Raw genomic sequence first — 18625 nt, 5'->3', positions numbered from 1 at the left:
TTTTTTTTTCTCTCTTAAAGCAAAATGCAGAATGATATTGGGTCAGGGGGGTCCTCAGGATTTATACCTAGGTACCAAATCACTAAGATTTGGTAGAACTCACAAGACAAATCAGCATGTCTGTGATTTGTTAGAATGACGGGGTAAAAACACAGTCAGCGAGGGAGACAATCCATGGGGCTAATTGTCATGGAAATCAGCAAACATTTCTAGCAGTCTCCTCATGAAGTAGCATCCTGTGCCCTCAGTTCCTCCAGCATGGGGTCAGGGTGAAAAGCGTCCAGTGTCTTGTGGTGGGTAGTGTGTGAAAGTCTTGGGCTCAGAGGGTTGGTTCTGTCAGGGCTGGTCAGCTGAGTTTATAGATTGTGACTGTACAGGATCTAGTAGTTAAAGGACAGTGGCAACAACCCCAAAATTGTTTGCCAGTATCTCACCCAGGGACCGCTTTGCAAGTAGGCTTTTCTGTGGAAGATGGCTTGCTGTGCTAACTAACCCTTTTCTGCACAATACTTCAATTTGCCGTGGTTAATCTGGCCTATTTTAACTTTTAAGATAGTAGCTCGGAAGTGAGCCGTTGCAGTCTCTACTCTTTTCCTCTTTAAACTTTTTAAACTTGTTATTGTTTGGGACAGAGTCTCACTCTATAGCCCAAGCTGTCTCCAGGGTAGCCTCAAACCCATGGCAATTCTCCTGCTCAGCTTTATGAGTGCCCAACCTTTTGATATTTGAGTCCACATTGAATCTCTTCTAAACATGTTATTATAATTCCTCATCTTCCTTGTTTCGTCTCCTTCACTTCATATTCAGTATTTTATCTCCTAAATTTGATTTCTAATCTCCTTTAAAGTATTCAGTTATATTTAGGGAGTACTAGTCTAAAGTCTAGTTTTTTATGCATGTATATGCATGTACACACTTGTGTAGATGTACATTCTCACTTTTACACAAGTGTGTGGAGGCCAGGGTAACCCTGTGTATACCTCCTTTGTGGTGGTTTCTCAATGGAGTTAAACTTTCCGGTTCATCTAGAGTACCTGACCTGTGAGCATCAGGGTCTACCTGTGCCTCCCAGGGCTTCGGATTACAAATGCATGGCTCTCTCGTTGGCACATGGGTTCTCGCCCCATCCTTGCAAAGCAGGTACTTTCTTTGAGCCCTAGAATAGAATTAGGAAACAAACATTTGATCATGGAAGGTTTCAAGCATTTTCAGAGGTAAGATAATTTAGGAGCCTAATGTTCAGTTCCTCACCTTTTAACAGTCTGTTTGCATGTACCCTCTCATCCCTAGACTCTAATTTTGAGATGTTATTTTTGAAACATATCTGTACATGAGTTGAGCTTTGTATCTTTGTGAGTGACGTGTGTGTGTGTGTGTGTGTGTGTGTATTGAATGTGCAAGTGTGTGTGCAGGTTTGCATGTGTGGAGGCCCAGAGGAAAGCCTAATACTGTTCTGCAGGCATACCACCATCTGGGCTTTTTGTTTGTTTGTTTGTTTTTGTTTTGGAGATATAGCCTCTTACGGGCCTGAAACTCATCAAGTAGGCTAGGTCAGCTGCACAGCTAGCCACAGAGATCTCTTTGTCTATCTTTGTATCAATGAGATTGCAGGCACTCACTGCCATACCTGACATTTTTTTTTATGGACTTTGGGAATCTAACTCAGGTCCTTTTGCTTGGGAAGCCAGTATTATGTAGTGATCTGTCTGTCCAGCTAAAGGAAGCAGGATTTTAAAGTAGAGGTTGAATTTTTTTCTTTAGACACACTCTATTACTCCTCTGAGTTGAGTCTGTTTCACTAAATCATATTGTATAATTTAAAGATACATCGGAACCTTAACATACAAAGCATTTGTTTTCTAATTTAGAGTTATAAACAATAATGAGATTGAATGTTGTTATAGTTTCTATTTCTTAACTTTTTATGTGCAAATGTTAATTTATCTCCAGATGACATATGGAGGCCAGGGGTCAACCTTGAGTGTCTTTCTCTATCACTTCGAGTTGAGCTTTTGGAGCACGGTCTCCCACTGAACCTGGAGTTTACCCTTTTGGCTAGAATATCTTTCCCTGAAAGCACAGATTTCCCCCAGGCCCTGCTTCCCCAGCACTGATAGTAAAGGTGTGTGCTGCTGTGCGGGCATGTTTGTGTGGTGATGGGGCTTGAACTCAGGTCTTCAACCTCATACTAACATGGCAAACACATTCCCAACTGAGCCATCCCCGGATCCTTTCTATCGTTTTCTTTAAGGTCAGATTTATGTGTTTTGCCCTTTTGGGCTGGGGTAGGAGTCTGTATATTAAGAAATTTTACCTTTTTGTTTTCTTAGAATATTGAGCCATTGGTTGTTGTTGTTATTGATGATGATGATGATGATGATGGTGTTGTGTCTGTGTGTGTGTGTCTGCACATGGGTGCATGTGCCATAGTGTGCTTTTAGAGGTCAGAGGACAAGTTGCATAGTAGGTTCTTTCCTTTCTCCTTTATGTGGGTTCCTGGGGTTAAACTCAGGTTGCCAGGCTGATCTATTTCTCCTTGGCTACTGATGTCTTTTGTTCCTTTTGCTGGGTGCTGTTCTTAATCTATATCGGTCCTCACTGTGATATTCTGACCTGGAGTGGCCCCTGGAGAACTGAATATTAAAGGCTTGGTGGCCAACCCGTGATACTACTGGAAACATTGAACCTGGAGGAGGAGTGCTTAGTAGGTTGACTGTGCTCCTGAAGAGATAGGGAGACACCCAGCCCCTCCCCCTTCCCTCCTTGTAGTGTGAAGCCGCGGGCTGTGTCCCGCCACCCGGCTAGCTTTACCCAAAATAATTACACGGAAACTGTATTCTTTTAAAACACTGCCTGGCCCATAGTTTCAGCCTCTTATTGGCTAATTCTCACATCTTTCTTTAACCCATATTTAGTAATCTGGGTAGCACCACGAGGTGTGGCTTACCAGGAGAGATCTTAACCTGCATCCATCTCGGAGAGGAGAAGCATGGAGACTCACTATGGCGACTGCCTGAAGCGTCTCCCCCACTCTACTTCCTTGTTCCCACAATTCTGTTCTGTCTACTCCACCTACCTAATTTTCTGTCTCTTAAAGGGCCAAGGCAGTTTTCTTTATTAATTAACCAATGAAAGAAACATAGACAGATAACTCTCCTCCATCATTTCCCCTTTTTCTGTTTAAACAAAAAAGAAAGGCTTCAACTTTAACATAGCAAAATTACATATAACAAAACAGTTATCAAGCAAGTATTACAGTTACAATATTTAAATCTATTTTATCTTTTATCATAACTAAGGAAAGCTATAACTATCTATTTATTCTTCAACTCCATCAAAGACTCCAGAAGGATATAATGCTACCTAAGTAAACAAGAAATAAGTAACTTATAAAACTCTAGAAATGACAGAGACAACTCGCTGCCTGGACAGTCACCCAAAGTTCCTCTGTACCGTTGGGGCATCCATCTTCGGGCTTCAGGCCCACAGTATCCAGCAGACATTTCCATGAAGCAGAAAAATTCCAAGACAGTTCAGTCACTTTCTGCTGTGTCCTGCAGAACGTCTCGCAGACTCTTTCACGAATCAGGAAACCCTGAGAGACCATCTCACCTTTAGGCAAGTTCAGCAGTCCTCTCTCTGCGGGTTCTTTGTGTCCAGTTTATGCAACAGTCCAGCCAAGAGCAGTTTCTTGCCCAAATGGCTAGCAAACTCCATAAGTAGCCTCTTCGATGCCCATCTTCCTCTCGAAGTAGATTGGTGCTGCCAGGAGCAGACGTGTCTCATTGTCATGAAAAACCCTAAGTTATTAAAACATTAAATGCCATATTCTGCAGTCTTTGAAAGATATGAAGAATGTCTATCTAACTGAAATATATCTCTACATATCTAGAAAATCTAATAACATGACTACAAGCTTAACTATTATCAATGATTATCCATTAACAACCTATATTTCCTAATTATACATTACAGTTTTTAAAATGAACTACAATCACAATAGCTTAATCAAGATCAGAAATACATATACATATAACAAAATTGACCTTAAAATCTATACCAATGCAAATTCATATCTATATCATCTCCCCCTTTAAATGTAAAAGAACATTTATAAGCAATATTTGGGAAAATGGGAGCAGTTTTTTCTCTCTAAACTGCTTCCTGCTGAATGGGGGCGCTGTTATTTAGGTCTTTCATGGTGTAACCTGTGTGCTAGGTTCCTCTCAGTTGGCAGTTGAGTGAAGTAATTTTTTGAAGATGTTCACAGCAACCTTTCAGGAGGGCGTGGTCTATCATACCATATTGGGATAGAAGCAATCCACAGAGTCTTGTCCTCTGTGAAAACAAAAGAAGAAACTCTTTTCCAAAGCATCATGTTCTTAGATCCAAATCCTGAAGTCATACCATTAAAATGTCCATTTTGGTCTAGCCTGGCAGCCCATATAATGAAATGTCTCTCTGCATTTAGCTCCTTTACAGTCAAAAATTTTAAAGAAAACACAATAAAATACATAATCCAGACTCTCTGTGAATTTTCCATTTTTACGTGGCTTATTTTTATTCTATCATTTACTTTATTCTGTCTCTTTAAACAATTTACCCTTTTTTTTTAAAGGCATTAACTTTATTTTCTATTTTTTTTTCTCTTTTAAGCCTACGTGAGCCATTTAAAGGCCTTCTATGTCTGAATCTTTCCTATTGTGAATCTGTAATTTTTTAATATCCAGGAGCACTTCTTTTTTTTTTTTTTTTTTTTTTTTTTTTTTTTGTTTTTTCGAGACAGGGTTTCTCTGCAGCTTTAGAGCCTGTCCTGGAACTAGCTCTTGTAGACCAGGCTGGTCTCAAACTCACAGAGATCCGCCTGCCTCTGCCTCCCGAGTGCTGGGATTAAAGGCGTGCGCCACCACCGCCCGGCCAGGAGCACTTCTTAAAAGGTTAACCACTTCTTAAAAACTTAAGTTGCACCAGGTAGAGGTAATACGGTACCGCCTGTTTACAGCCAAGTCTAAACCTTAACTGCGCTGTTATTATGGTAATTACGATAGACCTGCCGGAGGTCAGCACAGTTTAGCATGGCGGAGCAGAGCCAGAGCTGCTACTGCCTCAGTCATGGCGGCAGAGCACCAGGAAGCCGTGTTTTAAAATGACTCAGCTTTTTCTCTGCCGCTATTGCCAAAACATGAAATCTCTCTACGGCACGTCCAGGCAAACAGCAAAAAGCTGTGTTAAACTCTCTCTCTCCTTTATTTAAAGCCCTCTCAGGTTTTTAAGTGGATTTAGTCACCACGTTGGAGTGCCAATCTGTAGTGTGAAGCTGCGGGGCTGCATCCCGCCACCCGGCTGCCGGCTAACTTTACACCCGAAATAATTACACGGAAACTGTATTCTTTTAAAACACTGCCTGGCCATAGTTTCAGCCTCTTATTGGCTAATTCTCACATCTTTCTTTAACCCATATTTAGTAATCTGGGTAGCACCACGAGGTGTGGCTTACCAGGAGAGATCTTAACCTGCATCCATCTCGGAGAGGAGAAGCATGGAGACTCACTATGGCGACTGCCTGAAGCGTCTCCCCCACTCTACTTCCTTGTTCCCACAATTCTGTTCTGTCTACTCCACCTACCTAATTTTCTGTCTCTTAAAGGGCCAAGGCAGTTTTCTTTATTAATTAACCAATGAAAGAAACATAGACAGATAACTCTCCTCCATCACCTCCTTGTTTGCTGGTGGCTGTGAGGTGAGCAGACCTCCTTGATAACAGACTGCTGCTGTCATGTACCGTGCTTCTTAGGCCCAAACTGAGAGGACCAGGTGACCATGCACTAAATCTCTAACGCTATGAGCCAAAATAAACCTCGGCTCCTTAAGTTGACTGACAGTGGTATTTTCCCACACAGCAGCCACTGACGTACTCTAATAAAGCTTTCCTTGTTAGTGCTCAGCCAGTTCTTACCTGTCTCTCCAGCATGCACGTACTCACCTTACATTTTTCTGAATTCTTTAAAATGACTCATTAAGTATAATTCCTAAAAACATGTGGAATTTGTTCTTGTTGGTTTACCCCCTCCCTGCTAGCTAATTGGTTTGTCTAAACCATTCATTGATTAATTTATCACCCACACCCAACATGTCTCCTGTCATAGATACCAGTGTCATCATCCTAATGCTATATCATCTGTGTTCTGATAATTTTCCTGAGGCAGAAGACTGTGCAAGATAAGAGCACTCCAGGTGTGTTTCCTGTCATTCTTCAACAGCACTTTACAGGGATTACTTCAGGCAGTGCCCTCAGTTCGCACCGCCTCTCTCTTCCAGAGTCTTAGGTCAGCACCCCCACCCCCCCATAATGTTCTGGGCTCTTTGTTTTGTTCCTCATCCTTTGTATTAATCTTGGTTAGTTTAACATTCTAATTAGGTCATTCGTTTATCATCATTCACTTAGACCTTATTTAATGAATTAAGACCTTATAAAATTAATGATATGAGATATAATACTTAAAGTTTGAAGTTTTCAACAGTGAAGCAAGAAAGAAACTTTGGAGTCAGACTTGACAATTAGCCAACTGTGCTGGCCCCGTTTTTCTTCCTGTTAGGAAAGTACGGATTAGCACCACAGTTACATTAGTCTCTGCTGGATTTTCATACCCTAGGAAGTTAATTTGATTCTCATGGTTTCTTTGAGCAACCTGTTTTTACTTAACTGAAAAATATTAAGACTCTGTGGTTTTAGTGCATAGTTACTTAGTTCATGTACTTAGTTTATGCCATTGTACAATTTTCACACACTTGGTTCAGTTTCTGATATAAAACACGTTCCCAAGGTTACACAAGTAGCAGAAATTGACTTTGTTTAATTGAGAGGAGAAATACCCATATTGTACATTAGTTATAGGTTATTTGCCTTTAACTTCTGTTCTTATATAACACTCAGATCTCCAATGGTTGAGAACTCACATGGTAGAAATATAAAAGCTGTATTTGTTCATGAATGAAAATTAATGCCTCCAGGAATTTGGTTACCAGTATGTTAGCAATTGGTAGAGTTATATCCCTTTTTCTTTTCTGGTAGTTACATTTTTATAGTGTGGTCAACAATTTTATTCATGATTTAAATTTCTTAACATGTTTGTGTATGCATGTGTGTGTGTGTGTGTGTGTGTGTGTGTGTGTGAGAGAGAGAGAGAGAGAGAGAGAGAGAGAGAGAGAGAGAGAGCCCTTCGTTTCTGAAAGTCAGGAATCAGAAGGAAATGAAACTTTTCAGGAAGCCTCACTTCTGTTGGGGGTATAGCCTACACCCTTTAAACTCCTCTACTGATACACTGTCTGAATTTATCCTACTGTAGTGTGCAGTGATTATTGGAGCTCCTGGATTGTTGAATGTATTTTTTTTTTATATATTGGGAAATTTATACCTTCAAGTGTGAGACTGTCTGTTTTTGAAATCATGGTACCTTTTTATCTGACAGGTAAAATTTTCTGGTTCCAAGCTAATTTGATTATCATACTTTTAAGTACTTTGCAAATGGTAGACTTTTAATAACTGTTGCAACATTATTACAAGGTTCGTTTTGCTGACAGTATTCAGCCAGCTAGAGAAGAGTTTAGGGTAATCTATGTATTTTAAAAGCATTGTTTGTATGCAAGATATGAGGGATGTACAGGTGAAAAGGTGGCATTCCTGAACTTGGTATGGCTAAGGAGTTGACCACAGAGGTTTTGAAGCTGGGTTGCTTTGATCCAGTCCTCACCTCTATATGAGCTTCAGTTTGTCACCTGAAATCTGCCCCACTCTGTCCCCAAGTGTGCAGGAGACTGAGAGTGCTGCATCCCGTGTGTGTTCTCAGAGGAGTCACCGCAGAGCAGGTGCTCCAGCTGGGTTAGAACAAGGCTAGAGAGATGTGGCCCCACAGAGAGATGATTGTCTGCTCTGTTAGCCTAGGTTCTTTTCTTCCCTTTGTGTTAAATGACTCCAGAAGGCTAAATGTAAAGACTTTAGACCAGCATTTCTTAACTTGTTGGTCTTTTGAGGTGTTAAATCACCCTTTTACAGGGGTCACCTTATCCTGATATGCAGCTATCCTGCATATCAGATATTTACATTTTAATTCATAACAGGGACGAAAATTACAGTTATGAAGAAGCAGCAAAATAATTTTGTGGTCGAGGGTCACCACAACATGAGGAATTGTATTAAAAGGTCACAGCATTAGGAAGGTTGAGAACCATTGCTTTAGACTATTTGCTTAATGATCATGTTTTGATGTAACTATAATTGAATATCAGAGGAGTAAAATTATACCACATTTACCTTATTTTTGAAGTTGGTGCATGCCTTATAAGTGGAGAAAATAATTAGCTTTTCAGTACCTGCCAGTGGACTGCCTTCCAATGAATTACTTAAGCAATAAACAGGTGCTATAATTACAATTACCAAGTAATTGAGGAGAGGAATTAATACTAAAAAGTCTAATTGTATATAATGTGCTTTTTTTGTAGAATGAATTGTGTGATTGTGTGTGTGTATGTATGTGTGCCTGTGTGTGCTTGTATGAGAGAGAGAGAGAGAGAGAGAGAGAGAGAGAGAGGGAGAGAGAGAGAGAAAGAGAGAGACAGGCAGGCAGACAGACAGACAAACCCATGTTACTTTATAGCTCCTGGGTTCAAGAGATTTTACTGCCTCAGTTTTCCAAGTAACTGGTAGTACACACATATGCTACTACTGCATCCAACAAAGATGAAGATTTTAAAAAAAAATTTATTTTATGTGTGTGAATTTATTTGCATGTGTGTTTGTGCACCATGTCCATGGCATGGTGCCTAAGGGAGTCAGAAGTGTGTATCAGATCCATTTGAACTCGAGTTACAAGTGGTTGTAAGCTGCCATGTGGAGGTAGGAACTGAACCCAGGTTCTCTGTAAGAACAAGTACTTTTAACCACTGAGCCAACTCTTTAGCCCCAAGAATGAAGAATTTTTAAAAGGCTCTTTAAGTATTAAAATTCTTAGATTAATATATGTCTATGCTTATTGATACCATCCAATCCTATTCCTTTTTTATGATATAAAATGTGTTTTATCTTTTCATTTACAATCTTGTACATATTATTATTTGTTCCTCTTTTATAAGTGGCAAACAAATGTGCATACAGAGAATTTAGGTCCATGTTTCACAGGACTAATGTAGGAGCCAACATTTGTTAATTCCAAGGATGTGGGAGCCTGTGTAAGAAGCTGTGTATTTACTCTAACTGTGGATGGGGCAGAGTGCAGAATGCTGTTTCTACCAGGGGGTCTTCTAGAAATGATTGCATGAACTTTACTAAGTGAATGGACCTGAAACCTAGGATGGGAAGGGAGTGCCCTCGCATGTCCACATTATCTGTGAGTGGAGGGCAGATGCCTGGAAGGAATACGTTTAGCTCTTTTCACATGGCCAGAAATGATAAGGCATATCACCAGGTGGAGTTCCTCCCTGTACTTGTATTTGCTTATACTATCTGAAAACGTCAACTCAGGTTTATTCTACTTTAATAATAAAAATGAGACATGCTTTGTGTGCACCACTCCTGAGTTCTAATGCCTGGAGTCCCCCGGATCCCCATGAAGGCCTTTGGAATATTCTTTACTATATTTATATATTTCATAGCTATTGTTATTTATGTTTTTGTCTTTTACCTCATATAATAGAATTAATGATATGGGCCGGTAAGATGGTGCAGCAGGTAAAGGTGCTTGCCACCAATCCTAATGGCCTGAGTTTGATTCTGGGAACCCACATAGGAGAATGAAAGCATTGACTCCTTCAGCTTGCCTTTTGACCTTTACACATGAACTGTGGCATGCCTCCCCATATCCTTAACCAAATAAATGAGAAAAAACATTGGTGATGTTTTATATGACAGATGTCTCACTCATGTTATGGTATTACAGAATTTTGGTTGTCTATGTATTTGTTTTTCCAGCAAGCTTATACTTTCCTATGTTTCTGTGTTATTGTCTAGTATACTTGCTTTTTGTCTGGAAGGGGTCTTTTTAACATTTCCCTCTAGGCAGGTTTAGTGATGAGCTCATTCAAGCTTTTATGTGTCTGAAGATGCCTTTTCTTCTCCTGATATTTGTAGTGTTTTGGTAGTTTTGCTAGATACAATATTCTTGGTTTGCCCCTCCCCCCTTAATATATCATTTTGAGTATGCATTTATTCCCTTTTCTCTTGTGAAATTTCTGCTGAGAAATCTGCTGATAGTCTTAGGATTTTTGTCCCAATCCCACGTTTTAAATGAATTTGTTCATCAGCGACTTGAACTCTGAGTCTGTAAAGAGAAAACATTGTGCTTTATGAAGCCAGACAGCAAGATGGACCAGAGCAGGACATGGCTGACTCTGAATCCCAGCTAGAGTCTGAGCATTCTGTTGTTTTCTGCCTGTGCTGAATAGAAGCTGGAAGAACAGCAGGCTCAGGAGCTGGTAATGGCATCTGGGTAAAGATATACATGGGCCAGTGTTTCATTATGAAAATAGTAACCCATACTTCCAGGCAAACATATTTTTCATAGATGTGCTTAATTTGTGTTTATCCAGTGAAGTATCTTTCTTTATTCTTTCGCTTATGTGGTTACTCGGTTTGGGTTATTGTATTATAAGAGTGATATTTAGTCAAAGATTACTTAATGTAAACATTTCTGACATTGTTTTTTATTTCTGAACCAGGCAGAGAAAAGGGTGCATGATTCTTGAGGGCCAACGCTCTTAAAGGGACAATACTTTTAGGGCATACATACAGTACTTTATTTCTCTCCTGACAATATAATTAAAGCATTTGTTTAAGAGCCACATGATTAAATACACTATTTTATAAAATGCCACTAAGTGCACTGATTGCCATTCCTATAACTAAGGGTCTGTCAGAGTGCCCTGGTAGAAACCATCACATGAGGGATAATTGATTAAGACCAGTGGAAAGCAATCTAAGATAACCTTTTGTTTTTAATTAAAATGGGAAATAAGAAGCCAGTTCAAAAAATTGTCTTTATTTGTCCAAAGTGAGAGCAATGGAGTTCCCTTTCCAGCAAAGCCCCAGCACCTGTGAAAATACTTAGGAATTCTGGCTGTGTACTGTGAGGTTGTCGCCAGCGCAGGCAAAGTCCACATGCTGCTGTGATATACTATGGCAAGGATCATTAGCAAATGAATTTTTTAGCTGTCACACGTTTTGGTGGTAGGGTTAAGAGGACATTTTTTTCTTCTTGAAAATTAAAGCAGTGCCTTCTAAGAAACTTGGAAGAAATGGGCTTCCTAAGATAGAAGATTTGAGTAAATGTTGGACACAGGCTTTTTAGATGTGGAGTGGAAGGTTAGGTTTGGACTGTGTTCTGGTCTACCAAGCTAAGGCCTGAAATATAGTGAAGATCATACATTATTTTAAGGGGAATTTTTGCTTGTTCTGGCCTCAGCTCACTGTATAACCAACTCAACCCAAAATGTCTAGTCCTCCTTCTTTAGTGTCTTTAGTGCTGGGGATGGGGTCCATGCCTCTGTGTCAAGTTCTTTTCTTCTTTTTTCTGCCTTTTGCAAAGTATTTTCATTTTTTTTGCAACTGAAATTTAATTGCATCTTTTCCCTCCCTTTTCCTCCTTTCAACCTCCCTATGCCCCCTGCACTCTGGCTTTTTTTGTTATTATTACATATATGTATGCATAAATATATCAATACAACCTGCTAGTCTGTTTAGTGTTGTTTCTATGTATATTTTTCAGGACTGACCCTTGGTATTGGATAACAATTAAGGGGCTCATCCCCAGGAAAAACTAATCTTCTCTCTCATTAGGCATTAGTTGCTTATAGTTCTTTGTTTAGGTATATGCCCATGTGGGATTTCCTCTTTGCAGATTAACATGTATAATATTAATGCATATTAATATGTCCTTCAGGTGTTTTTAGGCAGCCTTATTGTGGAGGGAACCTCGGTGATGTTTCCCTGTCCTTTTTGGAAGACACAATCATACAGCACATTTTCTGATCCTCTGGGCTTTTAGAATCATTCTTCCTTCCTCCCCATCCTGCCCCATATTCCTGATTTGTAGGTGTTGGAGTTGTATTGTAGATGTGTCCAGTGGGAGTGCACACACTGTAATCATTTGTTCTTTGCATTTGACCAGTTGTGGTTTTTTTTTTTTTTTTTTTTTTTTTTTGGTCAGGGTCTCTGTCTACTCCAGAGAGAAGTTTCTTTGATTAGGGATGAGAGCTGCATTACTTTTGGTTGTAATGGCTGTGTTTAGACTGCAGATCTGAGGTTTGTTAGTCTAGTCAAGAGGTGATAGAAGTTGTCCTCTAAGATCCATGCTTCCACTCGCTCTTGGTAGTTGGGTAGGTTTCCAGGACCAGACACAATTTCCCTTCTGGTAAGCAGGGCTTATGTCCAATTAGACAGCTTTTGGTTACCCCCAAGACATGAGTACCACTATTGCCCTTCCAGGGAGATCTTGTTGTGCCGCTCGTTGATGTGATTCATAGACTTCCAGTGGGATAGGAGTATTGATGCCCACCCCTCCTGGCAGCTTGCATAGCATCTTTTAGTATGATGAAAGCTAGTGCACAGGGAAGAGGTTTCTAGGTCAGCTCCAACTCAGACCCTTTGCGTCCTGTGACTGCTGTTCATGGTGTCTTCAGCAATAGGGACTCCACTTCAATCTCTAGGAGGCAACCACGCCTGCCCAATTCTTGAACCGAATTTTAAAGTGGCTTATTAAGCTGTAAAATGCGTAAAATACTGTTCACTGAAAGTGGATAATTTAATTTCTTTTACCGTATTTATAGAATTGTACAGGTATTTGAGGTTGTTTCTTCTATTCAACATCTCGTGCTTTTAAGACTAGTGCCCGCACCAAATAATTGAGCCGGGATTTTAATAGAGATTTTACTGAATAGAAATCAGTGTGGGAAATATTGCCATTTGAACATTTATTCTTGTGATCAATGAATAAATTTATTTTCTCATTTATTGTGTTACGCATAGAGATTGAAACAGGAGCTTATAGAGATATTTTAAAATACTGTCCTCCTTTGTGGATTTTAATTATTTCATACAAAAATAACCTAATTGTATATATCACTATGTGGACCTATTTATGTTTGTATAGCTTAAGTGTTGATTGTCTGAACTATAAACTTCTTTGCGGTAGACTATATATATATTAACTTTCTTATTATTTAGTGTCATAGTTGTTTAAGAAATAAATGTTTCAACTCATGTTTGGAAGCTCATTATAAAGGAGTTGAAATATTAGTGCTAGTATGAAATCACCATTAATGGCAGTAGCTGGCATTTCTGAGCCTTCTATTTCATCCACAGTCATATTTTTACCTTGAAGAACTAAGAGCTGGGAATTGCTTTGCGGAGTTTACAACAAGGCCCAATTTACATGTCCTTCAAATTTTTTTTAGGTTCCAAATCTGATTCCAGTTTTGATGTTCAAATTGGGAAAACCATTAGACCCTGTATTATACAATGACATATTGTATACTTTACCGACCCTTGGTGTTCACAAGGTTAGTATATCAACTGATTGATTCCTTTTGGGGAGGGAGGAGGGAGAAACCTAAATAGTTGGTATTGATTTCTATTTCATATTATAAAATGTTAAGTCCTAATTTTTGCCATGATCATTAATTCCCCTTTTATTTTTGTCTTAGAGTAGCTAGTGTAAAATTATTATCATATGTAAAAATTTATTTGAATCTCTAAATATATGTTTTCACATTGTCTGTGCTCTGAGATTAGGCCCCTGCTCCCTAAATTGCTGACTAATTTCTCCCAAAGCTATCTCCCTTCTTAGGCGAGGCGAGCTAAGTATGCTTACACTCAAGTTATTATTTATATCAAAGAGTTTAAAATGCCCTTTGCAACCTTGAAGTTGCCTTCCGTCATGAAAATAGTTGACTTTATATTTTTTTTAGGTATGCATAGGGCAGATTCTGCGGGTAATCCAACTGCTTGGAACCACTCCACAACTAAGAGCTGTCACATTGCGCCTATTGACATCTCTGTGGGAAAAGCAGGTGAGCTTATATTTACACTTGTTGCATGTTAAACGTGTTCGTTTTTGTGACGAGAGAGATTATGTGACAGTGTGACTTACTATTTCTGTAGTTGTATTATCAATGACTGTCTTGACAAATTGTGATTTTATTGTGCTTTTTTTTGATCTGTAAAATAGTCAATTGTGTTTGAACCAGAAATTGAGAACATACAATAATCCTATGCTCTATGCCTGGCATCTCTCCATTTGTCTGATAAAGCAATGGAAATGCTGCTATGGGGAAAGCCTTTGTAGAAAGGGTGTGATCTGGAAAGCCTCCATAATCACAACAGCGTTCTCTGCTGATTAGCAGCGATACATTATAATTTCCAATGCAAATCCAAGATTTGGAGGTAAAAATGCTGCATAAAAGGAAATAATCGTTATTCAGCTTGAGTTAGGAAATTTACTCGTTTTGTCAAATTGTCTTATTAGGATCGTGTGTACCCTGAGCTGCAGCGTTTCATGGCCTTGTCTGATGTGCCCTCTCTCTCTGAGGGCAAGGAGCTCCAGTGGGAGAAACTGATCGCAAAAGCTGCATCCATCAGAGATATCTGTAAACAGAGGTAAGATGGGCTCAATTCTTCAGGATGTATGTCATGAGAGGTTACTTTTCACATTTATTTATTTATTTATTTATTTATTTATTTATTTATTTATTTATTTATTTATTTTGGTTTTTCGAGACAGGGTTTCTCTGTGGCTTTGGAGCCTGTCCTGGAACTAGCTCTTGTAGACCAGGCTGGTCTCCAACTCACAGAGATCCGACTACCTCTGCCTCCCGAGTGCTGGGATTAAAGGCGTGCGCCACCACCGCCCGGCTCACTTTTATTTTTGTAATACAAAAAATATATTATTTTTCAAAATCAAGTATGTTTTTCCTTTTTTAATTTGGGTTTTGCATTTCCTATATAGTATATTTATATCCTTTTCTGGGCAATAATTTAATATTATAGTAACATATATCATGTCATGTTTTCTATTTTTCTGTATATAAATCCATGACAAGTAAGCAGTAGACTCTAGGCATGAGCAGTTCATTATTGTTTCATTTTTAAGACGGGGGTCTCACTGGGCTTCCCAGACTGGCCTTGAACTCAGGATCCTCTGCTTCAGCCTCTTGACTCTTGAGATTGCAGATGTGTGCCACAGTTTCCCTCTCAGGCCAGATTCTTGTAAGCATTATAGTAGGAAAGGCCTTATTGTAGCTTGTTGGGAGAAAATGATGTTGGGTTTCCTTCTATCTTCGAAGCGTTGAGGAAAACATGAAGACGCAGAACTGACTCCTGGTCTGGATTAGGGATAAATCAAAGAGCTAAGAATGAAACTGCACAAGCAAAGCTCCCCTAGCTAACGTTTCTTTTCTTCTTCTTTGCCTCCCTTGAATGGGGCGAGGTAAAACTGTAGGGGAACTAGATTGAGTGCATTTGACATCATTCCTAGTTCAGTAGCTTCCCATGAGCTAGACTGCGGTGTTGTAGAATTCCTGCGAATATTCTCTCACTTCTATCCGTGTCCCCAGTATAAATGAAGCATCCTCAGGGAGAGTAGTAGGTTGACACCATTGTTGATTACATGGAATATTCCTGTTTCCAGTAAAATCTTGAGTCAGAATGTGTAAGACTCTAAACCCTAACAGTTCTGTCTCTTTTCTGAGCCTATCTGTTAACATAAAACAATAACAGTCTAAGGTACAAAAAAGCTACACTTATGTAATCCAAGACCCATGTGTCTGGATTTTATTAAAATGTTGGCATAAAACAGATTTCAGAGACAAGGCGTTGACATTCTTGTTTTACACAGAAGGTTGGGGTGCAGGAAAGGTTGGCTATCAGACCAGATCAGTCTTAAGAACTTACTCATGTTCTTTTCTTTTGTACTCTCAAATATGTTACTTTTTATCCAGTTTAGGAAAATTATTTCTTTTTGTGGGACAATGAGACAGAAGAATCCTATCAGGCATTTTCATTTTATTGATAATTTGTTAATTAGACACAAGTATTGTGTTCTTGAAGCTTTCTGAGAATAGATCAAACAGTTGTTAGGTTAAAGGTGTTCTGGGTGGCATAATATATGTGGAAGAGGTAGGAGAGGTGCCTGGTGTGGAGTAGGGGCACAGTTATCACTTGTATTAGTATCTTTATTATCATGGTGATGGTCAATATAATCACCCTTTTCACATCCATACCATGAATCATAGATTGTTCGGGGGGTAAGGTGTTCCTATGCAAGCATGAGGACCTGAGTTTAGATCCCAGTGTCCACACAGAAGCTGAGCATGGTGGCCCATGTGTTTAACCCAGTGGCAGAGGAGTGTAGGCAGTTGGATCCGTGGGATTTTCTGATTACCTCGTCTAGCTAAAAGTGCGCCGTCCAGGGGCAGACCTTGTCTGAAAATATAGGTCAGAGAGTGACTGAGGAAAGATACCAGATATCAACTTTTGGGATCCATGTGTACTTTCATGGGCAAGTAAACCTGCAGGAGAAATGGTACTCACCCCCACAATTGTGTCCCTGCACATATGCATGTACATGTGGATGAGTGTGTGTGTGCACAAATTTGCAAAAGTGTCTTCTTTTTTTACCTTTTGTATAAAAAGATTAAATTACAGTAGAAATAATCATAATATGAAGATTTTGAAGAACATGTCTTGTTAGTATTTGAGGGTGAATTTTTACATGCATTAAACAAAGAATTAATACTTTTATTGTAGTCAAAAGAGCTGGGAATAATAATAGCTCTCTGGCTCTTATTTTGATTGAAACTATCATTTGTTGTAGGCCCTATCAACATGGTGCAGATATGTTGGCAGCCATTTCTCAGGTGCTGAATGAATGCACAAAGCCCGATCAAGCTACCCCAGCCTCCTTGGTGTTACAAGGTCTTCATGCACTCTGCCAGGCTGAGGTAGGTATTTCTGAATGGTTTTGTATAACTCTTAAGCTCTTTTATAAGACTGTAAGATCTGATTTGGGTAAGTGGTAATTTCAGTATTCTGAGATTTGGGTGTGCAGGGGGGTAGGTAGAAACAGGATTGCTTCAAATGGTTTTTTTTTTTTTGTTGTTGTTTGTTTGTTTTTCACTCCAGAGGGATTTCGAATCCACAGCTTGACACTCAGTAAACACCCTATTTTTGGTTTTTCTTTGTTCTTATTTTATTAAGTTGAGGAGCTGTTTACGGAGCTGTTGGATGTGTTTGGTTTTTAATTTTCCGATGAAAGGCCCTTAGAATCCGTGAAGGCAAAGAAGTAGCCGTGGGTCAGTGGCATTTGTGTAGTCTGAATAAATCGTGATTGGCTTGAAGGCTGGCAGAGGAATCTTCCCTTCCTGATGATTAGATTGGACAGATGGGTGCATAGCAGAACAGACTTGCAAATTATTGCCTGAAAATTAGACTAATCTCAGAGTGACAGTGGATCAAAGAAAATGTTTACTGTTTTGAATAAATAGAATAATCACGTCAAAGATCATCCATTGGTTTGACTGTAGTTGGGCACAGTGAGTCTGCATACTATAGTTTTTAAGGCAATAAGAGATCTGTAAAGATTGTAGCTAATCGTGGTTCATGATGATGAAAATACTATAATAAGACTCATAACAAAATTGAGTGTTCTTATGTCAAGGTCCTTGTGTGTTAAACACTTTTTAATGCCTGTTCCACAAGTGCAGTATAGGTATTAGCAGGAAAATAGACTTCAGAGAGAAATTCAGCATTCACTCTGTGCCTTGGTTTGAGAATAGTTTCTGCTGTGTGAATGCTTTCTTCTCCAAACAGTGAATATAGTTCTTGCTCGGTAAAATGTGTCCTCAGAATAATTCTTTCAGGTTTGCCACCCTGTGGGTGGAAGGTGGTTAGACCTTCACAAGACTGATACAGCAGGTGACTGCTCACTGAGCTATGAGCTTCTATTTTTCTGTTGCCTCAGTCAGTCATCTGTCATTGGAAATACTGATGGAGGAGAGTCATCTGTCTAGCCCCGCCGCTCCATCTACAAAGTACTTTTTAAAACCAATTTTATCACTTTCCCAATATAAGTAGCTAGATCTTATTATTTTATTTTATTTTATTTTATTTTTATTAAAAATTTCTGCCTCCTCCCAGCCTCCCATTTACCCCCCACCCCTTTCACTCTCCCTCCCTCTCCTGTCCAAAGAGCAGTAAGGGTTCCCTGCCCTGTGGGAAGTCCAAGTTCCTCCCCCCTCCATCCAGGTCCAGGAAGGTGAGCATCCAAACAGGCTAGGTCCCCCCAAAGCCAGTATGCGTAGTAGGATCCAAATCCAGTGTCATTGTCCTTGGCTTCTCAGCAGCCCTCATTGTCCGCCATGTTCAGGGAGTCCAGTTTTATCCTATGCTTTTTCAGTCCCAGTCCAGCTGGCCTTGGTAAGCTCCGAATAGATCAGCCCCACCATCTCAGTGGATGGGAGCACCCCTCGCAGTCCTGACTTCCTTGCTTATGTTCTCCCTCCTTCTGCTCCTCATTTGGGCCTTGGGAGCTCAGTCCGGTGCACCAATGTGTGGCTCTGTCTCTATCTCCATCCATAGCCA

At 39.7% G+C, this 18625-nt stretch overlaps 1 protein-coding gene across 2 annotated transcripts in view; it reads left to right on the top strand.

Moving 5' to 3' along the window:
• Positions 1-18625, top strand: part of Focad (focadhesin) — a 282441-nt gene that overhangs the window by 110518 nt on the left and 153298 nt on the right. For both annotated transcript variants that reach the window (XM_038334886.1, XM_038334887.1), the window contains exons 12-15: positions 13444-13548; positions 13957-14058; positions 14514-14644; positions 16860-16986. In XM_038334886.1, coding sequence (XP_038190814.1) covers positions 13444-13548; positions 13957-14058; positions 14514-14644; positions 16860-16986 — 465 coding nt within the window. The remainder of the gene's footprint in view (positions 1-13443; positions 13549-13956; positions 14059-14513; positions 14645-16859; positions 16987-18625) is intronic.

This window comes from Arvicola amphibius, chromosome 6 (genome assembly GCF_903992535.2).
Source record: "Arvicola amphibius chromosome 6, mArvAmp1.2, whole genome shotgun sequence".
NCBI classification, from domain to species: Eukaryota; Metazoa; Chordata; class Mammalia; order Rodentia; family Cricetidae; genus Arvicola; species Arvicola amphibius.
This window is presented reverse-complemented; position numbering and strand designations above follow the sequence as displayed.